Raw genomic sequence first — 27,617 nt, 5'->3', positions numbered from 1 at the left:
TCCAGCTGGAAGGAGAGTTTGTCAGCGAGCAGTTAACTCCTGCTGGAGAAACATTCCCAGAGTTTAAAGGAAGATTAGATCAGATCGAGGAGGAGAAGATGGATGATCAGCACAGACTGCTGGATTTCACCAGGATCCCCCAGATCATCTTACACCGGATAGGTAGGAACCAGGGGTGGAGCATAAAAATGATTTATCTTTAATTAGAGAAAAATTTAAAGAATTGTGTGACTCTAAAATTGAGATGTTTAAACTAGATCTTGCTGTTAAACTCATCAGGACAGGATGGTCTGTCTTTTAACTCTTATCCATTTCTGGGATGATATCAAAGACCACGTTTTCTTTCCATTCAGGGATTTATTGATAAAATCATAAATGAACAGCATGAACCAGGAACTAATTACACTGATTCCAAAAAATGGTAAGGATAAAACATATGTTGACAATTTAAGACCAATTACCATGTCATTTATGTAGAGTATAGATAAATAAGTCATTTTGGTAATCTATACATATCAAGCAAATCTAACTTAGATATTTGGTTGTGAACAGACCTGTTAACTCTGGGTAGAACCCTCTGGTCTAAAATGGAAGATCTCTCTAGGATTATTTACCGTATTCCTTCATTATACCTCAGATCATTAAGTTAATCAATTAGAATAATTTTCACTTCATTTTGAGCAACAGATTTCTGTAGATTAGGAAAAATATATATTATTAAATCTGTAGAAGGGGTTTGATTCAGTGAACAGAGCCATAAAACTGAGATGGCTGCAAAATGTGATCCATCAGCTTCATAACTTTAGTCAAACTCTCCCTGCAAATTCTCTCCAAATTTGTTTGCATTAAGTATTACTAAAATGCAATTTGGATACATTACTTAGATTAGATTTAATGAACGAGTTCTCTATTATTGGAAAATAATCTTTACACATAATTTCTCCCCTCATAATGCACCCTTATGGAGCAGTAGATATAATCTGATTTAAAAATAAATATTTATTTACAAAGATTGGACGGAACAGGGAATATGGTCCTTATTGCATCTAATGGAGAGCAGAGGAAACTTTCTGACCTTTGCAGACTTTAATCATAATTATATTAATTGTTCCAGTCAGAAATCTGATGAAGCAATTGATGCTAATCAATATGTGCTTAGTTGTTCCATTAAAGGCGCATTAGTTTACATGTAGATTATTCCTGGACCATGTTCTCTATATGTTCAAGACTTTCTCTTTATAGATAAAATATGTAACAAGTTTCTTAGATCTGCGTTTGTATCGGTGGTGGAAGTCTGAACAATGAACCAGATGGAAGAAACTGGAACAGACAACATAAAGCAGCGATACTTGCTAATTATTTATTCTTTTTACTGGAGCCATATTAATAGACCAAGGTCAGGAGGAGAGCCACTGTTACAGCAATCTGCTACGTCACTGAGATAAATAAACTGGTTTACATTTATACTGGCTACCCCACATTAAGAAATAACACAGTTGATACATTTTCAATTAAACCATAATTGAAAACTAATCCCATGTAGATCACAATAGAACACACTAAAAGTCGCAGGAAAGCGGCTGTTCCAACTGTTGAATTTCCGAACTCTCCTGAGTGGTTCCCGACTTTACACGAGTGAATGAAGTGAATGTGATTGGTCAATTATCAAGGGGGCGGGATTGTTGTGGCGGAAGGTTTGCAAGCAAGTTTGGTTGTGGACGGTTAGTCAGAAGCATACCAGTTAGCAACTTAGTGCTAGCAGGTTCCCAATGGGAAATTCCATTGGGACCAAGTAGCGCTAAATTGGTGACTTAGAAACGACGCTGTCAAGGAACGCTATGGACAGAGGAAACATGCAAGAGGAGGAGAGTTTAGTGTCGGAGGTCGTGGATGAGTCTCCTCCGTCATCCACTTTTTATTTAGAGGAGGAAAGCGGGGACGAAGATGTTGTGGAAGAGGACGCCAGGGCGGCAGAAGCTTGGTTTGGTGTAGAAGGCTTCCAGCCGTACATGTTTGAGCCCTTGCCTCGCAACGCTGCCAGTTCTGTTAGCTCTACGCCTGCCGAAGACACAGACGTCCATCCCCGTGAACACTGGGACGCAACTCAATGGGAAAGGAAAGGATTCTGATTTCAACCGTTGCGTATATTAGCTGCGACACATGAACCAAGATGCTATGACTGAAAACATTTGATTGACAGATGACTGTTGATATATGATTGGCCGAATTTAGGTGTTCAGGCTGACGTAGAACTAACTGGCCTGCAGAAGATAAGGAAAAAAGCCACAGATTTTAAGTCAAGATTTTTTTTAAATAGAAATTTTCTAAATTTTGGCACAATAAACAGTACATTTATATACATGTTTAAGCCAGAATGATTTGACACCTAAATATGATTTCCTTACAACTTTAAAGTTCAAATAGAAAAAACATATTTCTAGTTTCTCATTTTATAATATGTATAAAATGAAATGCATCAGAAGTGAACAAATTCCATCATTTAGTTGTTTATAGCATTAAATAATTCACTAAGATGGCAGAAGATGCTAAATTCCTCATTGGGTCATGTGACCCACTGAGGGACGCTGTAGTTTATTCAGGAAGAAGTCATTTTACATGGAGTGAATATTTATTGACCTGTGATGGAGTTTTCTCCTTTAATGAGGACAAATAGGAAGCAATCACAGTCTTGGTGGTTTTATTAAAGCTCGCTGGTTTAATCAGCGCTGCTAAATGTTCTTGGATCTTATGCAGAGCCGCTGGAAGTTCATTATCCATCAGAACATTTTCCAGATGCTGCTGAGTTTGAATTAGTTTAAACCAGAGTCTAACCTTTAGTTTAAGGAGAGGATCAGAGGATTGGGATTGGTTCTGTGGTGGCTGGGTTCTGTTGGGTCGGTAGCGAGCTGCTGCGGTGGGTGTGAAGGCTGGCGGTCAGTACTGGAGCCCTGTGTGCGGTTCTGGATAGCAGGCTGGGCTCCGCCGCTGAGCCTGGATGGGTAAAGCGGTCCCTCAGTAACCCGATGGCAGCGAACGCTCCAAGAACCGGATCCTTTCTGCTGTCTGGTTGGGAAACGTTGCCCTTAGGATGTGGTTTTTACCCGATTCTGCTCATGGCGCTTTATTAAAGCAACAGAAAACAAGCTGCTGATACTTTGGTTGATTGGATCCAACTGATGCTGTGAGAGCAGGACTGATGATAAAATAATCTGCTGTGATGTGATTCCATCTTAGTCTCCTGTATCGGTTGGATGCCACAGATTGTCCCGTTGATCTTTGTCTGATCTGTTTACTTTCCGGATTGAAATTTGAAGTAAAACTGGGTCCTTGGGATAATGAAACCTTCCTTTTCTCAATCCAAAGCCACTCCTACAATTAGCAGCAGTACAGCTGACCATTGTAATGACGTTTTCACCATCCTCTCAGAGTGCTTAGCAATGCGTGAATTAGTGGGTCTGTACGCACACCAGAGGATGATTGACTACACTGACGTCACAGCTGGGTTTGGTCACATGACTGCTCTAGAGGCGCCCAGCATACTGGAAAATCTCTCAATTTTTGTTACTGGGAGCATTTTCAGCACAATTTAGACCACCTAGAGAGAAGGAAGGATAATCTACCATCACACACCATAAAACTGCTCTAGACGCGCTCCTTTCTATTTGACCTTTAATACAGAGAGGAGCGGGAGCTGGCATGCATGCCCTTAACTTTTTTAATGTTGTATTTGTAGCTTGTTGGGATTATAGTGGGGCATTCAAGGTGAGCATTGCTCAGTCCTGCTCAGTTTTCCGTTTTTCATGATAAAGTTCCCAGCTGAAAATGTTGACTTGCATGTGCTCAAAAAGGACATAAGCTACTGTGCAAGTGGTTTTAAGGTGGGACAGTCTGCTACAGAAACCAAGCTCCAGAAGTTGCCCACACCTACTCTGAGTTCAGCTTGCAGGTCAATTATTTCCCTTTCAAGCTGTTAGGGCAGAGCTGTGTGATGGTTGGAGCAAGAGAGGATACATCCATGTGGAAGGAATTTTCTGTTACCGGTACATAAAAAATGCCCTTAACTTCACTCATCGCCCCGACAGACCCTCGATCCTCAGACAGGCGCTTCAGACCTCTAGATAATATCCAGGTAGATGAGAGTGATCACCTTTATATTAACTTTCAAAGTAGATATTAAATGTCATATGTTACTGGAGCCAACTCAGAAAGTGGAATTAAGACTTTGAAAGAACAATGTACATTCATTCCATTAAAACATGCTGTTTAATGGGCTAACATCAGCTATTCCTTTATTTATCCCACGACAGGGAGATTTATAGATTTAAAGAAACAAGCAAGTGCACACAATAGAAAGAAAATTACGTAAGGATTGAAAGATATTATACAAGAGGTAGATCAGGAAAAGAAACACTATGAACAGAACAAAATTAATGTTAATATTCCATTGCAACAATAAATAAAAATCAAAAACACCAAAGGTCAAAATTTCCATGATACATCAAGTTAAAATGTTTAAAAATATCAGTATCCATATCAGCAATACTGATCCAGTATTGGTATTGTATTAGGGCTGAACAATTAATCGCATTTTCAATATAATTGCGATTGAAAAAAAATGAGATTTCCAAATCGCGGACGTCTGCAATTTTTGGCTATGTAACAATTAGTGAATCAGACGCGTTCTTTAGGTGTCAATAAAATGTTTAAAGTGGATTTGCCTTCCCTTCCACATGGAAGGGAAGGCAAATCCACATGGAAGGGAAGACAGTTGCAGCAGTGAGATAATCTAATTTTATTACTTGTTTTAGAGTTTATATATTCATACATAGCACTAAGTACCAGTTAATCAGTTTAATAAATAGACTGGTTTGTTGGTTGCACTTTGGACTTCATGTTCAACAAGGACTGATGTCCAAATCAGTTAAAAGCTGTTCTCTTGAATAATATTCTGATTAATAAAAACATTAAAAGTTCTTGATTTAAATAGCCCTTGTTTACAATTGTCTTTATTTAGAGGCAATTTTTGTTGCTTGTGGTTATGTAGAGAAAAGTCAAAATTAAATTGCAATTTTGGTTGAAATATATCGAAGGCAGAATGCGATCATTAATTAGGACACAGCGTGTCTTTTAGCCCCTAATTTGTTTTTTGTATATGTTTAAAAAAAGACATGATCAATTAAACTGGGGGAAAAAATTGCATTAAATCGCAATATAAAGGAAAAAAAATTGCAATTAGATTATTTTCCAAAATCGTTCCGCCCTATATTGTATCGATTAGAAATTGACGCTATCGCCCACCTCTAGTGCACATAACCTTTGTGTTGAGTTACTCAGGTGAGTACCAGGAGATGGTGTCCTGGTACTCAGCCCGTATGTAGTTTGGTCTGATTAAATTCAGTCTTCCTCACTGTCCTCTGCTTCAGACTCCTGCATGGTAAATAATGAAGATGCTGCAGATGCGCTGCCCTCTCCTTGGTGTAGCCTCCGATTTGCTGTCTCCATCCACAGGTCAACAGCTGGCTTTGGGTGAAATGTCTCTGTGGTCTGCTTTGACAACTGGATGTGCATCAGGGCTGAGAGACGAGCATGTGAGATCTGTACTTGGCTTTTATTATGTTGAGATGCCAGACTCCCCTCTCACAAGCTGCACTGCTTAAAGGCAGCATAGTAGGATGCTTAGCCACCTTGTTGATGTTGGAGTAAGCAACTGGGTTACTTGTCTTTACTATTTGGACCAAGTGATACACAGATGAGGCTCCCAGGCGTTTTCCTGCCTGCTTTAAGCGCATCCATTCTTTCAGTGGTGTCCTTGTCAAGCTGCAAGACGGCCTCATATTTCTTGAGAATGCTGCAAACTTTTGTTTCCAAAACTGGGGGGGTCTTTCATTTCCTCCGGACATGTTAAAGGATGAAATACTAAGAAAAGATCATGTGACTTGAGGAGATCATATCTAATTTCAAACTCTTCAATTCACCCCCTGAGTATGTTTGTTTAATCTTTGTCAGCATCTGCATTAGAAGCAGTGTGTGCCCTGTAGTGGCCCTCACCATCAAGCACAAGTGTGAACTGTCTAATGGCTACCATGAGTTCATCCTTACATTCTCCAATGGTCAGCTTTTCCTTCTGAAATTTGGTTGATGTGGTCTTCAAAATGTTTCCAATGTCAAGCATGTTTGAAAGAAAGTACTGAAAATTATCTGTGAAGATTAGCTGCAAGTCGCGGTCATTGTCAGGATCTGCCCTGATAGCGGACCTTAATTGTTCACTTTTTTCACCTGCCTAACCCTGCCTGATTCCTAATCAGCGCTCATCTTATCCACCTGTGTCTGTTGCTTTATATTCGGCTCTGCCCAGCTATCGGGCTGAGATCTTTCTTTGATGCCTGTTTGTTAGTTTGTTTTGTTATTTTTGAGTTATTCCTGGGTTCATGTTCCCATTCCGTGAGGCCAGTGGTTTGAGAGGTTTTTAGTGTTTGTCTTGTCTCCTGATGGTGTCCTGGCCCCTAGGTGGGTGCATTTTTAATTCCCGTAAGCCTGGCTCGTAGGTAGAGACCAGTTTAAAGTTGTGCAATAATCCCGATACCAGGTCTCTGTCCCTCAACCACTGAGCCCGCCTGTCTGCATTTGTGCATTTCTGTCTTCAGTTTCTTTCTCGACTCATGGAACTCTGAACCTGTCTTCACACTCTGTGGATTCCTGGAACCCTGGATCTGTCTGTTCCTCTTTGGATGGGAATCCTCTTAATTTAGTCTTAGTCACAATGACAAAAAATCTATTTTAGTCTTTTCAGTTTAGTCAACACTAAATAATAGAACTTCTCCACACACTGCTTCTCTTATTATATATATATATATATATATATATATATATATATATATATATATATATATATATATATATATATATATATATATATATATATATATATATATATATATATATATATTAGGGCTGCAACAACGAATCGATAAAATCGATAAAAATCAACTTTTAAAAGCGTTGGCAACGAATTTAATTATCGATTAGTTGTGTCACGCGATTAATGCGTCATCCGCCGCCGCCGTCATCCGGGGGAAGAAAAAAAAATATGGGGGAGCGAGCCAGCGCCGCAGTTGCAGTGTTGCCAACTCAGCGACTTTTCAGACCCCTCCAGTGACTATTTTTCAAAAAAGCGACTAGCGACAAATCTGGCGACTTTTTACGGTGTCACTGGCGGCTTTTGCCTGCCGTGGGGCGCCTCCCCCATCCCAACCCCTTTCTCCCTCTCCCACAGGAATCCCTCTCAGCGCTGCAGTCAGAGCCGCAGGATTTTAGTGAGGAGTTTACCCTCAGCGTCCAGACTGCAAATGAAGCGCGCATGCGCCGGGATTGACGGCGCAAAATGATCACAATAATTAAAATAGCCTGCGCTTTGTAAAGTGAAAAAAGTCATAACATGCGACTTTTGTCAAAACAAATGAACATGGCACGGAAGCACCACTGTTATGACGCAGCACCGGAAAAGAAAACACGTTGGAGCCTTCAATGGCAGTGAAGAGAGCTGATCAGCAGGGTGAGCGGCCATGTTTGTTTGGTTTTAAAGTGGGGAAACGTAACGTTAGTTTCTCAGGTAGCTCATCTGATGCTTTCCTTACCGTGTTAGTAGGTTACAGACAGTGATAAGGTTGGCTACTTATTTTACTTTTAATTTCATTTGAATTAGCTTAAGCAGCGTTTATATTTTCTTTATAAATAAATTAACTTGCAAATTATGAGGGCAAGGCTTTTAAAGTTTAAATCTTCTGGCAAAGATAAAGTAAAGAAGATCCTGCAATTTATGGAAGTAAAGCAGAATAAAATCCAGCAAGATCAGTAATATGTCAATTAATTATCTGCCACATTCCCATGTAAATATCTGTCTTTGGAGGATGTGTTTTTTAGCACCCCTAGTTCTCTCATTTTTATTCCAAATACAATTTATAATTTGAATCACAGGGCTATTTTTATCTCTATGGTTCAGTATTTTCTCCAGCAGCAACTTTAACTGCTATACTTTCCTGTCTTAAAAGGCAGAACTCTTCTAGTCTAAAAAAACCTCATTTCTTGAAATGGGGGGGCCTATTGTTTGAACCCCTTAGGGGCTTTTAAAAACAAAAATGTATTTTTTTGCGCTTTATGAAACAAAGTAGCCTATATTTTGTGGATGTACAGCTACATTTCTCATGTAAGTTTGCGTAGTTTTAACACAAACATTTATTTTTCATATTGCACCAGTACAGTTAATGAGCAACCTGTACTTGTGTGCTTGTTTGTTCTGTCTAAAATGTTTATTTTGGAATAAAGAGGTTAATATAAAAAATATTTTTTGTCCGATTCATCGATTAATCGAAAAAATAATCGGCCGATTCATCGATTTTTAAAATAATTGTTAGTTGCAGCCCTAGTTGGCACATCAGATGTTGCTTGAGATTCGTTGTTTTCTTCCCCGCCATTTTAAAGCCGCAGACTGTTTGGTGTTGTCCTTCGCCCTGTAAATGGAATGGCTCCATACATCCAGGCATGTTTTTGCTCAGCTCCTCCAACAAACCCTACAATGCTATTCGAGCCCCATGCAATGACTGTGAAGTTGAGCTAGGCATATAAGCCCTGTGCTACTACTGACTGAGCGGCACGAGTCACTGTGGGACAGGTGCCCTGTAGGGACAAACAGCGCAACAACGCGTAATCTTCTATGAAGCTCAAGAAACACTTATATTAACAATTACAAATTAATTATAAACAATTACATTTCTTTATGTCCATTCGTCAATGGCTCGTAAATTTCGTCGGGTCTTAGTCTCAAAATATGTATGTCATCGTCCTAGTTGACGTAATTAACACTGCTGCAGAATCCTGTATTCCAGAACTGTTTCTTGTCTGATCTGTATCCCTGACCTGGATCCAATTCCTGCCTGGTCACTGAGGTTGCAGCTCGTTTGGCAGTCCATCAGCTGGATCCTGCCTTTTCGTAGACTTAACTGTTAAACCAGTTAAGTGACTCACACGGTGAATCATCTCCCATCACATGATTGTGGTCACTTACCTGTTTTTCTCCTTCCAGAGGGTCAGTGATTGGGTGGTGCTATTTTTTGCTCCCCTTTGATCATGTAACTACGCCTCCCTGTACGGTGTATGCACCATCTTTATTTGTCGCTGCTCATACTACCCGACAGCAGCTAGTTGTCAGAACAAATCCCATGATGTTTTGCGAGGAGAGGACTTGCCTATCAGTAAACCAAACATTACCCACCATATTTCTGACTCAATAACCTTTAAAACAACTATTTTCATAAATTTCAGACGTAACTCTTCACATACTTGTGACATACTTGTAACAAACTGCACTTCCAATATTCACCACTGGTTGGTACCATTTACCTTTTACCTCTGAGCATGTAGCAGTCGGCTTGCTTGAACTACGGAGGATACAGCGGACCTGTCCTTCGAAACGAGCAAAAAGGCGTATTTGTCGGGCGCATAAGGAATAGCCTTCCAATCCAACCAGGCCTTGGAGCCACGCTGTGGCATAATCGGCCAACAAATCTGGCCTCTGAAGGAAGAAGGTGCTGAATTCGAACTCGGCACTTGGAATAATCACTACTTTTCAAGGTGAGTTGGGAAATTTTGAGTCCACCACTTTTTCGGATGCTCATTTGAAATGGCATAAACACTATATAGGGCCCTATATAGTGGTAAGGGCAGGGGTTCGTACACAGCCCCAGTCCAGTACTGTCCCAGAGAGGTTGACCCAGTTTTCTAAGCACTCTAATCTCTAATAAAATGGAGTGATCAACCATCCTGAATGCTGCACTAAGGTACATTAAGATCATCAGTGTGGTTCTACCTCCATCTGTATTTAATATGTACATCATTAAACACTTTGAGAAGGGCAATCTCTGCACTGCGGTTAGCAAGAAGCCTGTCTGGAAGATGATGAAATGGCTGGTCATTGTTAGGAAGGTGTTTACCTGTTGAAACAGCTTTTTTCAATAATCTTACTGATGAAGGGCAGGTTTGAAATAGGCCGGTAGTTCTGCAGTAGCAGTTTGTCAAAGTTAATTTCTAACAGAAGTTAAATAATTACTGTTCTTAGGACCTGGGGGTTAACACCTGAAAAAAGGGGTGTGTTTATTATTTGAGTTAAACTAGATGTTATGATAAGTAGAGCTTTTTCAACTAAAGCTGTGGGTAAAAGATCAAGACAGCAGGAAGAAGATTTGTTGGTGTATGATTTTTCTGCCATTTTTTTGTATTTTTGGTGAAATTGGGAAATTTTATCAAGATCAAATCTACCTAGAGGCAACTATTTTATTGGACTTAATATGAATGTCCAGACTTCTTTTTCTGTGAAAATATTAGGACATTTGTTGCAGGCCCTCATAGAGTGGAGTTCTGATGGTAAAGTCACAGGAGGATTTGTTTCTGTGGCAAATAAAACACGACCATTGATAATGTTTTAGCTACAATCCTTACTACTTTTCCTTATGATGTGTCTGTGTCATTGGAAATTATGCTTTCAAAAATGACAGAAAAGTGTTCGGAAAGAGAAACCTCAGCTACAGATACTTTGGAGATGTTTAGACCAGCGGTGTCGTCTGGGCTGGGCATTCACCGTTCTAGCCCCAAAGTTCCAGCATTGGCATACATTGTACGCCCTCTACTAAAAATATTAGAAATTGTATGCCCTGTTTTTGGGATGTACGACTTTGTTACGCCCTAATTTTCCCCCGGAAACTTCCCATACCCTACGGACAACTTTTGGTGGGAACAAACATGGGCAGTTTGAAAAAGAAGGTAGGTTTGAAACTTTCAAGTTCAGGAAAACTCATTGAATGCCTGATAAATATAGGATTATTTTTGGAGGTTTTTTTCTGTTTTTCTTGGGACAATACTGTCCGTGGAATGGGAGGACAAAAGCTATCGTAATGTCAACTGGGTGGGGAAACTAATCCTGCAACTTGACTGTCACAGTCAAGTTGCAGGATTAGTTTCATTGTAAGTTGTATTCTTAACAGATTAGATACACAGATATAAAAGTGTCTTGCCACCGCTTTCTCTTCTGTTGGTTTGCAGATTTGGTTGTAGTATTTGTCGACTGTTTTTCAGTTTGTCATTGATGTTCAACTTGTATATGTAACAACCAAGTTTCACCTTTAGCAGTAAGTTTAATTCACACTTTCTGATTGTTTGAATTAACCTATGAAACATAATATTGTACCTAAAAATGATTGCATGTCTTCTTAGGAAATTTACACCTCTAGCCAATCGCGCATACGTTCCGTAATCAGGACAATAGTAGTGTTGCAACAAAGACAAAAACTTAGCTGCATTTCACCTCAACAGTATGAAATAGTGTTTCAGAGAGTGTTAACTTTCTTTTTGTCTTTGCTGGTCCAGTAAAACTGGATTGGGGTTGGGCTTATGCAGCTTAATGAGGAGAAGAGCAGTTACTGGTTCTATGTGCTTGGACCAGAAGCAAACATAATCCACGACTTCTTAAGAAAACGAGAAGGAATATCACTTCAATGAAAATGTTCTGTTGATTTTCTGGTCTGCTTCAGTCCAAAAGTCTTTGTAGGTGAAAAAGTTAGCTGTAGTTGTTGATTGTTAGTTATAAAAGATGACATAAAAGATTTCAGAGCTACTATTCATGCTAGGAGATGTAGTTCCAACCTGTAGTGAAGTGTCCTTCCTGTAGCTTACAATAACAAGTTTTTCTCCTTTATCTTCCCAGACCGCCTGTTAGATTATGCTGGAAAAGAGGAGGATTTCTCTGAGCAGCAGCTCTGGAAACAGGAGAGGAATTCCAGTTTGGACCAAGAGGAACCAGAACCTCTGCAGATGAAAGAAGAGCAGCTAAAGCCAGAAGATCCCTGGACTAAAGAGGAAACCATGGAGCTCCCCATCAGTGAGCAGGAGGAGCAGCTGCTTCTCAAGCAGGACGATGAAGATAAATGTATGGTGACTCCTACTGCTGTAGAAAATGATCACATTAAACCAGAACCAATCAGGGATCAGCTCATCATTGAGGACTATAGTGAAACTCAGAACCAGGATTCAGAAGAAATCCATCAAGTATGCTCAGGATCAGAGAAGGATAAAGAGTCCACAGAGAGTAAGATATCTCAGAAAACCAAGCATAAAAACTGTGGTAGGGGTTTAAAGCGTAAAAGGCATGAGGAAAATCACACAGATAACAGTGTTCACTGTTGTACAATTTGCACTGAGTCTTTTTCTCAGAAGAGTGACTTGGTTTTACACCTTAAAAGTCACAGTGGAGAGAAACCTTTCTCATGTACGACATGTGGAGAAAGCTTTCTAAAGAAAACATATTTAAAGGTTCACATGAGAACTCACACAGGTAAGGAGATCCAAGAGTGTCCGACCTGTGGAAAAACCTTCCTGGCTAAATCTAGCCTTCAAGCACACATCAGAACTCACACAGGGGAGAAGCCATTCCCCTGTACGAATTGTGACAAAAGATTTCCTAATAAATGTAGTTTGACTGATCACATGAGCATCCATACCGGTAAGAACCGGTTTACCTGTGTGAATTGTGACAGAGGTTTTTTTCATAAAGGTCAGTGGGCTCGGCACATGAGGACTCATACGGGTGAGAAGCCGTTCAAATGCATGAATTGTGACAAAACGTTCACCAGTAAAGGTCATTTGACTGAACACATGAGAATTCATACAGGTGAGAAGCCGTACACTTGTGAGATTTGTGACAGAGGTTTTACTAAAAAAGATGCTCTGGCTGATCACATGGTAAGTCACTCAGATGAAAGACCTTTTTCATGTAAGACCTGTGGGAAAACATTTAAAAGAAAAGCTCCATTGAAAGAACACATGAGATCTCACGCAGACAGCAAGCCTTTTGAATGTCTGTCCTGTGGTAAAAGCTTTATTAGTAAATATATTCTTAGCAGACACATCCTAATTCACACAGGCGAGAAGCCGTTCGCCTGTACGATCTGTCACAAATGTTTTCCTCGTAAAGGTGCTTTGACTGAACACATGGTGACTCACTCAGATGAAAGACCTTTTTCCTGTGAGACCTGTGGAAAAACATTTAAAGGAAGAAAGTCATTGAATGAACACATGAGAACTCACACAGGTGAGAGGCTGCTCTGTACGCTCTGTGGCAAAAGTTTTACTCACTCAAGTTGCTTGACTTATCACATGAAGATTCATACAGGTGAGAAGGCGTTCACCTGTGTAGTTTGTCACAAAAGCTTTATACATAAAAGTGTTTTGAGTCATCACATGGTAACTCACACTGATGAAAGACCTTTTTCTTGTGATACCTGTGGAAAAAAGTTCAAAAGAAGAATGGCATTGAATAAACACTTACGAACTCACACAGGTTAGAAGCTGCTCTGTAGTACACTGCTTAGAAAATAAAGGGAACACTTAAACAACACAATATAACTTAAATTAAATCCAACTTCTGTTAAATCAAAGTGTCCACTCAGGAAACACTACGGTTTGCCATCAATTTCACATACTGTTTTGCAAATGAAATAGTTTACAGGTGGACATTATAGGCAATTGGCAACACACACTCAATAAGGGATTGGTTGTGCATGTAGGGACCACAGACCGGTTCTCATTACCTATGCCTTCTGGCTGATGCTTTGGTCACTTTAGAATGTTGGTAGTTAACAGTCAAGGTAGCATGAGACAGACGCTACCACCCAGACAAGTAGCTCAGGTAGTGCAGCTCATCCAGGATGGCATTTCAATAGAGATTTAGCAATATATCGGGATTTTTGGCTTCCCGATAGATCGATCATTCAGTTCCTAGTATCGATTTTTTAAAATCCAAAACATCTTTACCTAAAACCATGAGGGAAAAAGGGCTACCTTTGCACCGCCACTTAGATGGCGCTCTGGAGCCCTTTTACTGTGTGGCGCAGCGCCATCTCTAAGTTGAGGCAGTCACAGGGGAAGACCTGGGCCGTTTCTCAATATGTGTATTTGTGCATTGTCATGTCCTCGTGTCCTCGTGAAACATCATCAGCCTCAGCCATAGTGCTATTCCAATTCACAAGAACAGCAGACCGAGAACGGACATAGTCCTTGGATGTTGTTCTGGCCCCTCCCTCTTTACCTGGCATGCATCAGAGCAGACTTGTCCGTTCTCCAGATTGACAGCTGTCCCAGCATGCACTGCAGCAGCAGCTTCCAGGTTAGCGCTCACAGAGCTCAGAGGATTAAATTAAAAGTTCTCTTTTCTTCCGTTGTGGAAGGAGGAACAGGAGGAGCACTGCCAGAGAGCAGCAGAGTGTTCAGTGAGAATGTTTTACTCATTCAGATCTACGGTGTGTTTAGCGTTCCTTTTATTTTTGAGCAGTGTATTTTTGGCACAATTTAAGGTTAAGTGATCACAGTAGAATTAACATAGATATGGAAGTGATTAGAAGTCACAGCAGTGAGACGTCACAGTAACACACATGAGAGGCTGTTCTGTTTGACCTGTAAAAAAAAAAAACTGTCCATCTAGAAAATCCTTGTCCTTATTGCATGAGAAAATCCCAAATCAAAAGCCTTTTTTTAGTAAAGTTAGGAAAAATATTTTCATTAACCCAGTGATTTTTTTTTCTCCTGAAAACTTGAATGGGTGCAGTGTAATATTATAAAGCTGGTAAAATATTGAAACTAACGAATGCCAAAGAACTTGGTTTGGAGGCAAGAGTCTGTACTTCACTATTAAATGAACTCCTAAAACACCAGAACAAGTTTGTATAAAGAGCTAAGCTAAATTGAAGCCGTTGCTCTGTTTGATTTAAAGTCTTTTTTGCTGATCAGTTTGTAGTTTCTAATCTTTCCTGCAAACTGAATTCTAGAGATATTTCTGTGTCAAAAAAAAAACAAAAAAACAAGAATCCATCTAGACCCACTTGTGCTTTAACTACTCAGGACTGAACCAAAACCAGTGGGCCAATCACGTTTCAGTACGATGAGTAAAGGCGGGACATTTGGCTGTCACTAAAGCAAGAGATGCTGAGCCTATGGCTAAACAAAGTATTCATGGCAGCCCTGCAGGACACGGCTGCTCTCACTTCTGATTGGTCAGAATCCTTGGTTTCATCTCAGAAAGAACAGCAACAGGGATACAGGTGTAAATAAATTAGCTTGGTTAGTCATGGTGCATTTGTTGGCCGTATCAGATTAGCTCAGGAAGTTCTGCTAAATGTTCCTCCTTTCCCAGAATGCATTGGATGGGAGGGAGCCCAGATGGATGATGTGTAAAACTGAATCAAGACCTCTTTTGGATTCATGATGTATTAAATTAACGCTGAGACGTCTCTAGAAGTTCATCTTTTCTGCTTTTAAAAGTGTATTTTTGTTATTTGAACTAAGTGTAATAGTTTTGTTCTTGATTATTTTAATGTTCTGTTTACCTGCTAGGATTAAGGGAGGTTAGTGCAGTGAAGCAGTGTTCAAACGTCAACCCTAACCACTATATAGGGCATTATATAGTGGTTAGAGTGTCCCAACGTCTAGTGGATGAATGGGTAGTGGACTCCAAATTTCCCAAAATGCACCTTGAAAGGTAGTGATCATCCATGGTCACTAGACGGGCAGATATATCCCTTAATACTTTGCCAGGGCTGTCCTAGCAAAGCATCATGGGATTTGTTTTGGCGCTGGCACAGAACAAAGACGGCGTAAGCACCGTTCTGAGAGGCAGAGTTGCGTGACCAACAGGTAGTAAAAGTAGTGATCATCTGTCTGAACGGTCAGTTAACTGAGTTCACTGTAAAGTCCACTCTATAGTCCCCGCTCTATAGAGGCATTGAGGGATTTAGGGGTTAGGGCGGACGTTTGGACACAGCCTATATCTGTTTATTACAACAAATTTTTTGTTACATAATTTTCTGCTTGGGATGTTTTGCTTTTGATTTTTGTATTAATGTTTTCACTTTGTGATTGATGAACCAAAGAGCAATAAACTTTTCTTTATACCGTTTCATATTTATCCAAAGATCTTTATTCATGTTTTCTCTGATATTTTCAGACAACTTAAAGCTCTGATATATTATTTAATGCTATTAAAATGCCCAGATGATGATTAAGGGATTTACCTTCGCACAACAATTCTTTGTGTTGAATGTTCGGGCAATTGATTTGACTGCTTATTTCAGATTTAGTTTCAACAGGTGGGTTTCTACGTATTAGAAAGTTGGAGTTTGCAGATGAACCTTCTGAGAAAATCTGGATGCTTTGCAGAGCAGTAAATTCCTTGTTGGAGCATCATTAATTAAATGCGTTCCTTTAATATTTATTGGTTGCAACTTTGAAACAATACTGTCTGTGGAATGGGGAAGGACAACAGCTAACGTAAATGACAACTAGGGGGAGAAAACTAATCCTGCAATTGATTGCAGCTTCTTAAATTAAGCCTGAAGGGACTGACTTGGAAAGTCCCCTGATCTAAGAACTCTAGATCTGAGCTCCGTTTCACAAAGCAGGTTTACTGAAAACTTGGAAGTTTGGTGACCGTTAAAGTCGTAGGAAAATCATATTTAAATGTCAAATCATTCTGGCTTAAACATGTATATAAATGTTCTCGTTATCAGACCATATTGTCCCAAAACTTAGAAAATTTCTATTAAAAAAAAAAAAAATCCTGTCCTAAAATCTGTGGGGTTTTTCCGTTATCTTCTTCAGGCCAGTTAGTTCTACGTCAGCCTGAACACCTAAATTCGGCCAATCATATATCAACGGTCATCTGTCAATCAAATGTTTCCGGTCATATCATCTTGATTCATGTGTCGCAGCTAATATACGCAACGGTTGAAATCAGAATCCTTTCCTTTCCCATTGAGTTGCGTCCCAGTGTTCACGGGGATGGACGTCTGTGTCTTCAGCAGGCGTAGAGCTAACAGAACTGGCAGCGTTGCGAGGCAAGGGCTCAAACATGTACGGCTGGAAGCCTTCTACACCAAACCAAGCTTCTGCCGCCCTGGCGTCCTCTTCCACAACATCTTCGTCCCCGCTTTCCTCCTCTAAATAAAAAATGGACGACGGAGGAGACTCATCCACGACCTCCGACACTAAACTCTCCTCCTCTTGCATGTTTCCGCTGTCCATAGCGTTCCTTGACAGCGTCGTTTCTAAGGCACCAATTTGGTTAGCCCAGTAAACTAGCCCCAACCGGCAGAGTTTGGTCTAGCTTCGATCAATGCCCTGGGCCCTAGAACTGGCGGGCCAATCACAACGCAGAGATTGTTCAGATTGTCGTTTCCAAAATTTGAAGACTTTGGAAACAAAGTCCAATTGATTGTTTTTAAACAATCATGACTTGGAAGACTGAGAATCTTCACCAGCGTAGTAACTAGTTACATTTAGTTGAGTAACTTTTAAAGTTCAAGCATCCACCTGATGCAGCACATAGACTCATGAGGTATAAGAAGCAGTAGATGACCTCATTCGGGGCTCATTTTCCAGATGCCATTGCATGATGACGACTCCATGCAATTTCTCTGTCCTGTAACGATCTCAACGGGAATAAACTCTGTTGAGTTTTACTCCTGTTTTTAGTCATTTTTATATAATTTAGCAAGTTTTGAGCAAAGAGTAATTAAACCAAGTAGTTTGGTCGCAGGAAAAGAACCAGAAGGGAAGCTCCGAGGTGTAAACGCCTTCAGGGGGACACAACCTCCTTTTAACAGAGGATTTAGTTTATTCATGATTAAGAATAAAACGTAAAGGTTTAAGGTGTTGTCAGTAATACGTAGTGATTATATGAGATAAAGATAGAGGATAATGGTTTATTATAGATATAAAGTAAAGTAGATTTATTTATTGATTAGTATGCTGTCCTTTGTTCCACAATCCATACCAGTGCTGAAGCAGTGTTTAATCCCAGTTATCACAGTTTGGTGACAATAGTATGTACAGTCAGTGTTTCATGTGAAACAGTTCATATTAATAATACATCGTACAATGTGATCTCACTTAATAGGAGATAGAAGAATGATAACACTACTTCTAGAGGGGCATTATCACAGGTATTAAGGTAAGACACAGGTGCTGAGTCACAGATGAGTGAGATTGACTGTCAGAGAGGCAGCTTTGCAGCATTTGACCAAGAAGAAACTATAGAAAGAAAAAGTTACCTATCAGAGATCTATGGACTGAGCTGCACTAAAGTGAGCAGAACTACACAGTAGAAATAAACGGGTCAAGCCACCCAAACAAGGTACTGGACATCTATGTAATGTTTACTCTGAACACACATTTACCCCATTTGCTCCTCAGTAACTTGACATACAGCAGTTACGGCAACATGAAAGAGACATTTCATGCATGTAGATCTGCTGTAGATAGAGCTGCTGTATCAACAAATCAACAAAAAGGCGGGTTCTGTATGTTACATCAAAATCTCCACAAATCTGAAAAGAAGCAACATAAAAATAAATTTTGCTTCCAGTCTGAAAAAGTACAAAACATTTAGTGAGGAGGTTCATACAGGTCATTTCTGGATAGTTTCATACTATTTATATGAAAAAAGAAACAACAACACTGCTTCATATTAAGCAGGATTTACACCAGTATCACATTTTTAACTTTTAACACTTTCGCTTTTATTAAAGGAAATATCAGATTTTCTCAGCTGCCAAAACAAAATGTAGCAGCTCGGTAAAGGCTCACCAGAGAGCAGAACATAAAGTTAACATGACTATAACAGCTGAATGCAGTGATTTCCATGTTGCTCGGCAAAACGCTTCACTAATTTATCTAGATCCCAATGCCTTTGTACGTTTTGATTCCATGCTGATTACAACCAAACTGGACAGTCTTATTTTCTGTCATAGTTGAACGTAAATACATCTTTATGAGCCTGAGAGATGAAAAACTTTGTTCGCAGGATACAATTCTATTCAGTTTATTTCTATAGCTCCAATTCACATCATGTCATCTCAGGTCACTTTCCAGTTCAACCAGATCATCCAGTCAAATTGATTCAAAGTTTTCTATCTAAGGAAAACCAGCTGATTGCATTGACTCATTGACTCTTCAGCAATCCCTCACACTAAGCATGCTTGTAGCGACAGTGGAGAGGAAAAACTCCCTTTTAACAGGAAGAAACCTCCAGCAGAACCAGGCTCAGTGTGAGCGGCCATCTGCTGAGGCCCACTGGGGTTCAAGGAGACAGAAGCAGACATAGAAAAAGAAGCATAGATACAAAAGGCAACTGTCAACCAGCTCCACAGGCGGCCCTGTCCAGGAAACACACAGCCAGGCAGACGAGCTCCGAGCCAGCTCCCATGTCAGAGGATGAAGAGAGCACATCCAGTTAGTCACAGTCAGAGAAACAGGACCACACTGGAAAACAGGCCAAGCTCCAACATCTAGAAACAAAGGTGTTGATGGCAGCAGCACAGCTGATATTTCTCTCCAGGATGGAGTCACAGCCAAACAGGAACAGACCAGATGAAGCTACTATGAGAAAAAGCAGAGAGAGCAGAACGTTAGAGATTGAACTAACAGATTCTGCAGAGTGGGAGAATAGAGATAGAATGAAGCAGAATGATGAAAAAGGGGTCCCTATGTCAGGAGAGGAGCCTGAGAACTAAAAGATCTGCCTCCCATTCTACTTTTAGAAATTCTAGGAACCACTAGTAAACCTGCAGATTGAGAGTGAAGTGCTCTGTTAGGAACATAAGGAACAATCAGATCTCTGATATCAGATGGAGCTTGGCCATTTAAGGCTTTATATGTGAGAAGGAGGATTTTAAATTCTATTCTGGATTTAACAGGAAGCCAATGAAGAGAAGCCAGGATAAAACTCACAGGTAAAACGACCCCTATTTTACTCAACCTGAGCAACGTCCTGGTATGGGTCCAAAAACTGAGTGAACTCCATGAGAGTGGCAGGACTCTCCTTTCCCTCAATATTCAATCCAATCAATATAACCTTTTGTAACGTTGGCTCCCTCGCTTTGCCCCGCTCGGTTTCAAAACTAATCAGTCTCAGTCGCTCTCGCGTCATCTCGTGCTGCATTCACTGCAGTCCGACATTAGAAATTTACTGTCGTAATTCTCAAATTAGCCATAATTTATAAGCCACCTGGGGTGGCAGCAGGGGTGGCAGGGCTGTCATTTAGGGGGGCATCTGCCACTCTATGCCACCCCAGTCAGGCGTTGACGTTAAGGATTTCTACCACTTGCCCGACTTTCACATTTCATTTGCCCAGAAACAATTTTTACTTGCCCAGTATAATATTTGACAAATATAGTTCCTAATATTCATTTTTGTATATAGATCAATGACACAAATGTTTTTTAAATGTTTTTTGTAATTCAGTATTTTTTTTTGCGATCATTGCCCGGCGGGCAAATGCAATGAGATTTGTACTCTCCCATCAGTTAAAACGACTTGCCCCAGGAGATCGGGCGATGGTTACCATCGATCGCTGCCAGTAGATCCGCCTATGATTATAATTGAATCACTTTAGTGAATTTTAGGATTTACTTTTCAAAGCATCTTTATATGCATGGAAACTAAGGCGAAGTGTTTTTTTTTTACCTCCAGCATAAAGTCTTTCTCCTGTGTTTGTCTTTCCAGACCTCCTGCAGGTTGGAAAAGAGGAGGATTTCTCTGAGCAGCAGCTCTGGAAACAGGAGAGGAATTCCAGTTTGGACCAAGAGGAACCAGAACCTCTGCAGATGAAAGAAGAGCAGCTAAAGCCAGAAGATCCCTGGACTAAAGAGGAAACCATGGAGCTCCCCATCAGTGAGCAGGAGGAGCAGCAGGAGGCTGGAGGTTAGAGATGGGGGAAATCTTCCTAAAGCTGACATTGCTTCTTCCTCCCTTTACATGATTAAAACAACAATTACAAATGTTACACAAATCTAAATTATTATATTATAGAAACAATAAATCTATACAGGCTTTAGTCATGGAGAGAAAATGGTGGAAGCAGCAAGTGCTTCACATGATCTCCAGGCATGGATGCTGAATGGGCTGATGAATCAGTGAACTCATACATATATCAGCCATTACATCTGCTGAAAGGAGATGGTATATTCCACATTTGATGGAGATCTTTGCAATTGGGTTGAAGTTGGCTTGAAGTGTTGTTTTCCGCATCCCCACAGAGTTTGCGATGAAGGCTCCTAGAGGGCTGTTGATCTGGGACAGTTTCAATCATTCCCAGATCCATCTGTGTGGCATTGAATCACAGGCTGTCCTGTAATTAACCCAGACTTTGCACAGGTGTGTTTGTCTGGTTTTGCAGTCTAGAGTGACTGTTCTTTCAACCACAGTTGGTGTTTGGCTCTGTTGCTCTTACCAACACCTTTAAGCACCGCTGACATTAGCGGATCCATTTGCCCTCTCATCTTAGCTGCTGCGATTCCTGATAGGAGTTTCCATGATGGGGAGAGACGGGTTATTGGCTGACAGTAGGTGGGTTTGTCCCCTTATTGGGGTCTTTCCTTATCAGGCTCTTCGGCCCTCAGTCAGCAATACAGGTTGGGTCGTGTTCTGTAGCCGTTGGGTTATTTGTGCCACTAGGCGATCATGAGAAGAAGCTTCTTCAGCCAGAAGTGCTAATTGCTTTCCCTATTGCAGTATTCCTGAAACCAAGCAGCAACCTGCCATCACCTGACTAGATGACGTCGGTACAATGAATGTTTCCAGACTTCCTTCTCTGCATCACTTGCCGTCAACTTTTGGAGTTGACCAAATATTAACAGAACAATATACCTGTTTTGGGTCATGATTGTCTTTTGTAAGATTTTTAATTGCAAGGGAGTGTAAACTATTATCTGAGTGTGAAATATTAATGCGCTTTTCTTTCATTTGTTTGTTGTTGATGAAGAAATGTGTCACATGTAGTTGGGAAAAAGTATTCAACTATTTACCGGAGTTAAATAAACAGAGATTGCTGGGTTTCCCTCAGGCTGCACTTTATTTTCATATCTTTGCAAAGACAGATAAATTCATCATAGAGCCTCACTGCTCTGTAATCAGCCCTGTTCTGATAGACAGAGTTGGTCTCCTTCACTTATGCTGAGGAAAAACCTGTGAAGGTTGTTTTGGAGTCAAAACAAATTATACCTTAAGAAACAATCTGGCTTGTCATGGGAATTAGTCTAAAAGCATCCCTCACTCTGACATCTCTCAGCCTTGCAGGTGAAACAAACTGAGTGAAAACATTTTTCACTCGATAAACAGCATAACTAAATATATGAGACAGGAGAAATTTCCATCCACACACATTAACTTGATATCAAGATTAAAGAACCTCTTTAGTCGTTGACTGTGCCATCTAAACATTATTAGTTTACATTTTTAGTCTACTACTTTTAATTTTATTATAAAGCATTTTATTGTTTTTTTATGTTCATATTAGGGCTGCAACTAACGATTATTTTAAAAATCGATGAATCGGACAAAACTATTTTTTATATTAACCTCTTTATTCCAAAATAAACATTTTAGACAGAACAAACAAGCACACAAGTACAGGTTGCTCATTAACTGTACTGGTGCAATATGAAAAATAAATGTTTGTGTTAAAACTACGCAAACTTACATGAGAAATGTAGCTGTACATCCACAAAATATAGGCTACTTTGTTTCATAAAGTGCAAAAAAAGACATTTTTTGTTTTTAAAGCCTCTAATGGGTTCAAACAATAGGCCCCCCCATTTCAACAAATGAGGTTTTTAGACTAGAAGAGTTCTGCCTTTTAAGACAGGAAAGTATAGCAGTTAAAGTTGCTACTTGAGAAAATACTGAACCATAGAGATAAAAATAGCCCTGTGATTCAAATTATAAATTGTATTTGGAATAAAAATGAGAGAACTAGGGGTGCTAAAAAACACATCCTCCAAAGACAGATATTTACATGGGAATGTGGCAGATAATTAATTGACATATTACTGATCTTGCTGGATTTTATTCTGCTTTACTTCCATAAATTGCAGGATCTTCTTTACTTTATCTTTGCCAGAAGATTTAAACTTTAAAAGCCTTGCCCTCATAATTTGCAAGTTAATTTATTTATAAAGGCTATTTTAATTATTGTGATCAATTTGCGCCGTCAATCCCGGCACATGCGCGCTTCATTTGCAGTCTGGACGCTGAAACATCCTGCTTCTCTGACTGCAGCGCTGAGAGGGATTCCTGCGAGAGAACGGGGTTGGGATGGGGGACAGGAGTAGGAACGATGCATGCTTTCACGTAAGAGTCTCCAAAAGCCGCCAGTGACACCGTAAAAAGTCGCCAGATTTGTCGCTAGTCGCTTTTTTGCAAAATAGTCGCTGGAGGGGTCTGAAAAGTCTCTAAATATAGCGACAAAGTCGCTGAGTTGGCAACACTGCACCTGCGGCGCTGACTCGCTCTGCCGTATTTTTTTTTCTTCCCCGTTTCAGTCAAGTGGCAGTGATGACGGCGGCGGCGGATGATGCATTAATCGCGCGACACAACTAATCGATGATGAAATTCGTTGCCAACGCTTTTTAAAGTCGATTTTTATCGATTTTATCGATTCGTTGTTGCAGCCCTAGTTCATATATTTTTTTTTATTCTTTTCTATTCTTGTATGCCACTACAATGTAATTGTTTCTTATTTGTGTGTGCACACTTTGAATTGTTGGGGTACTGAAAAGTGCTAAAAAAAACATTTCCTTGTCTGTAACCTCCAACATTACGTCTTTCTCCTGTGTTTGTCTTTCCAGACCTCCTGCAGGTTGGAAAAGAGGAGGATTTCTCTGAGCAGCAGCTCTGGAAACAGGAGAGGAATTCCAGTTTGGACCAAGAGGAACCAGAACGTCTGCAGATGAAAGAAGAGCAGCTAAAGCCAGAAGATCCCTGGACTAAAGAGGAAACCATGGAGCTCCCCATCAGTGAGCAGGAGGAGCAGCTGCTTCTCAAGCAGGAGGAAGGAGATAAATGTATGGAGACTCCTACTGCTGAAGAAAAGGACCACATTAAACCAGAACCAATCAGGAACCAAGTCGTCTATCAGGACTTGAGAGAAGTTCAGAACCAGGATTCAGTAGAAATCCACCCAAAACACTCAGGATCAGAAGGAGATAAAGGTTCCAAACAGAGCAAGAAATGCCAGCAAACCATAACGACTATAAACGTTGCCAACAGTTCCAAACCCAAAGGGCACGAGGAAACTCACGCAGATAACAGTTTGTACTCCGGTACAATTTCTGGTGATTCTTTTTCTCAAAATAGTCACTTGGTTCAACACTTGAAAAGTCACAAGGGAGAGAAAACGTTTCCATGTCTGACATGTGGAGAAAACTTTCTGAGAAAAACTCATTTAATGGTTCATGTGAGAACTCACACAGGCGAGAGGATTTATAAATGTCCTTCCTGTGAAAAAACCTTCAGTAATAAATCTGGGCTAAAGGCACACAAAAGAGTTCACACAGGTGAGAAGCCCTTCTCCTGTTCAATGTGTGGCAAAAGTTTTACCTTAAAAGGTAATTTGAATTATCACTTAAAAACTCACTCAGACGAAAAGTCTTTCACGTGTCTGTCCTGTGGAAAATGCTTCCATAATAAATGTGGTCTTCAAGTACACATCAGAATTCACAGCGAGGAGAAGCCGTTCTCCTGTACAATTTGTGGCAAAAGTTTTACTCTGAAAGGTAACTTGACTGAACACATGGTAACTCACTCAGAGGAAAGGCCTTTTTGCTGTAAGATGTGTAAAAAAACCTTTAAAAGAAGATTTCTGTTAACAAACCATATGAGATCCCACACAGGTGAGAAGCCTTTTAGATGTTTGTCCTGTGGGAAAAGCTTCTCTCGTAAGTTTCACCTTGATCAACACATCAGGGTCCACACAGGTGAGAACCCTTTCCAATGTCCATCCTGTGGAAAAAGTTTCACTCGTAAAACGTATCTTGACGAACACGTTAGAACTCATTCAGGTGAGAGCGCCGTTAAATGTCCGTTGTGTGGAAAAAGCTTCACGCGCAAATCCAATCTCGATCATCACCTCAGAATCCACACAGGTGAGAAGCCTTACTCTTGCACAGTTTGTGGGAAAAGTTTTACTCAAAGTGGGAATTTGACTTGTCACATCAGGCTTCACACAGAGAAACCTTTCTCCTGTGCGATTTGTGGCTTAAGTTTTACTAAAAAAGGTCATTTGATTCCTCATATGCGAACTCACGCAGGTGAAGAGAATTTCGAATGTCCGTCCTGTGGAAAAATCTTTTGTCATAAATCTACTCTCCGCAGACACATCAGAACTCACACATGTAAAAAGTCTTCCTCTTGAGCAATTTTATTCATAAAAATAATTTGAGGCACTTGACAACTGATAGAGGTGAGAAATGTTGTTCATGCATGACATGTGGAAACATTCTGTTTACCTTCACCATTGAGGTCATGTTTTCACCGCCGTTGGTTTGTCTGTTTAACTAAAGAAGCTATGGACGGATTATGGTGAAATTTTCAGAGGAGGCGCGTATTGTGACTGGAAACTAATGATTACATTTTGGTGATGAACCAGATCAGGATCTGGATCAAGGAATGTTTTGAAATTTTCTGTGAATTCAGCTGTTAACTTGAGGTGAAAGTCACACAATGCCAGCGGAAATGAGCTACTTGGCAACGTCTCCATCCGCTTTCTAGAAAAGAAAACATGCTTGACATTAGGAGCCACAGCAGTGAGATGCCACAGGAATGCGCATAAGCGCTACTTTCCATGTTTGACTCATGATAAAATGTCCATCTATACGTTTTTTCACCACATCACAAAGTCCACATGTTCAAATGTCCAGCGATGTTTGGGGAAACCTTTCATTGACGCCGTTAATCTGCTGTTCTGTTGTGTTTTATAACTGGAACAAATGCAGTATTTAGTCAGCCCCTCTTTGTGTAAGCTCTAAGAAAAATGGGAGGTCGGTCATGTTCATCATAGCTACACCTTGATGTAGAATTTTCTAACAATTATTTGCAAACTATGTTGGAAAATACGTATTTGGTCGATAACAGAAGTTTAACTCTAGACTTTGCTGCATAACCTTTGTAGAAGGTGACAGAGGTCAAACGTTTCCTGTAAGTCCTCAGCAGGTTTGTACGCAGTGTAGCTGCTGTTTTAACCCATTCAGATGAAAATGACTCACAATTAAAACACTTCTCATTTATTGAATGTATGATATAATGAATGTATGGAATGAGGATGTAATAATTTCATATTTACTTTCAGGAGTTCTGAATATGACCGGACTTTGCCTTTAAAGGTTCATTACTTGATTCTTCATTCTCTAATTGCACAGACACTATGACAGCCCTCAGAGTTAAAAAATAAGAAAACAGCAATGTGTCCAATGTTTTCAAAATAGTTTTATTTTGTTAGACACGTGAAAATGATTTATACCCCAAAATAATCCTACTAATATGTTGACTGTCTGTAGAACCTGTTTTACTTTATATTTCTGCAAAGATGAACTGTACGCTTTCTATGTTTTAATAAAATTTATAGATTCTATTTTTCTGGGACTCCTGCTTTAAATCCGTTATAGTGAGCTGACTACAGAGTTTCATTCTTCCTACAGCATTCATTCTGTTTCTCCTGCGTGAGAACGTATCATCACTGATCAACCAACATTTATAGTGGATTCAAGTGGTATTTGGGTGTTAGTGACTTTTATCAAATAAAACTAGGGATTTTTCAATGTTTGGTTTAAGGCGGTTTCTTCATGGGCTAATTTAGACATTTAAAATAATGAATAGTACATTTAAATAAATAAATTGAGACAACTGAGATAGATAAGTAGAGTTAAATGATTTTAGGAGTGTGTGATAATGTGTATATAGTGTATGATTTCTCATGTATGGTTCTGCAACAAGAATGATGAGCTGTTATTATTGTAGACCAGCTCTAAACAACAAACACTTTATCTAAAATACAAACTTCTATGTTCAGTGACACAAAGTAAGAGCTAAGGATGAAATTGCCATCAGTGCAAACATATTTCATTTAACCTTGTTTTGAGTCAGTTCTCCCAGATGGTAGACATCTTCCTTTTGTTTCCTTATCAGATAATTCTGTTATGAGACCCTCAGACGTTATCTCCTCTGACCCAACTACCTACAACATCCCACCAAGTAGCATGTGTCAGTCTGCTTTTATCATCATTTGTTACCGGTCACAAGATGACACTAGCATCGAAGCATGGCTTCATTAGACACGCCTCCCTTCTACTTCCATACATATGAGATATTAAATTATTAAGAATTGGTTTAAAAGTTCCCTTTTAGTTCATATTTCAGTCCGTTTTCTCATCGGTGTGCGAGACGGGAGGTCTGTCTCGGCAGCAAGTACTTAAAGCTACAGTGTGTAATTTTTAGCGACATCTAACGTCCAGACTGCAGACTGCAGCAACATGCAACATATTTTCTAAACAGTTTCATGCTTGGGCATTACTTTAAAGGTCCTAAATAATATAATGATAAATCAACTTTTTTGAGCTTTCAACTTTGTAATTCATTCCTTCTTCATCATGCAGTTGATATTTCGTTTGATTATTGCATCTATCAGTTTTGCTATCTGAGCATTAGTTTTTTGTTTTATTTGTCTGGATACATTTATCTTTAAGAAGGG

The 27,617-nt window shown here is 39.9% G+C and overlaps 1 protein-coding gene across 1 annotated transcript; it reads left to right on the top strand.

Moving 5' to 3' along the window:
- On the top strand, positions 1 to 26,518 carry LOC119780285 (zinc finger protein 568-like). The gene is made up of 4 exons (XM_038280279.1): positions 1 to 162; positions 11,753 to 12,379; positions 20,600 to 20,797; positions 23,722 to 26,518. The coding sequence occupies exons 1-4, from the start codon at positions 99 to 101 to the stop codon at positions 25,284 to 25,286; spliced, it is 2,454 nt and encodes an 817-aa protein (XP_038136207.1). The 5' UTR covers positions 1 to 98; the 3' UTR covers positions 25,287 to 26,518.
- Positions 26,519 to 27,617: the final 1,099 nt, after the last annotated feature.

This window comes from Cyprinodon tularosa, unplaced genomic scaffold (assembly GCF_016077235.1).
Source record: "Cyprinodon tularosa strain WSP-4 unplaced genomic scaffold, ASM1607723v1 ctg1025, whole genome shotgun sequence".
Classification (NCBI taxonomy): Eukaryota; Metazoa; Chordata; class Actinopteri; order Cyprinodontiformes; family Cyprinodontidae; genus Cyprinodon; species Cyprinodon tularosa.
Note: the sequence above shows the minus strand (reverse complement) of the source record. Positions and strands in the feature narration are given on the sequence as shown.

Bases quoted from the DNA above. Each gene is read 5' to 3' on its own strand.
- LOC119780285 (XM_038280279.1), top strand. From the start codon at position 99: ATGGATGATCAGCACAGACTGCTGGATTTCACCAGGATCCCCCAGATC. The intron at 163-11,752 runs GTAGGAACCAGG...TTATCTTCCCAG, and splicing joins GATCATCTTACACCGGATAG to ACCGCCTGTTAGATTATGCT. The intron at 20,798-23,721 runs GTTAGAGATGGG...TTGTCTTTCCAG, and splicing joins GGAGCAGCAGGAGGCTGGAG to ACCTCCTGCAGGTTGGAAAA.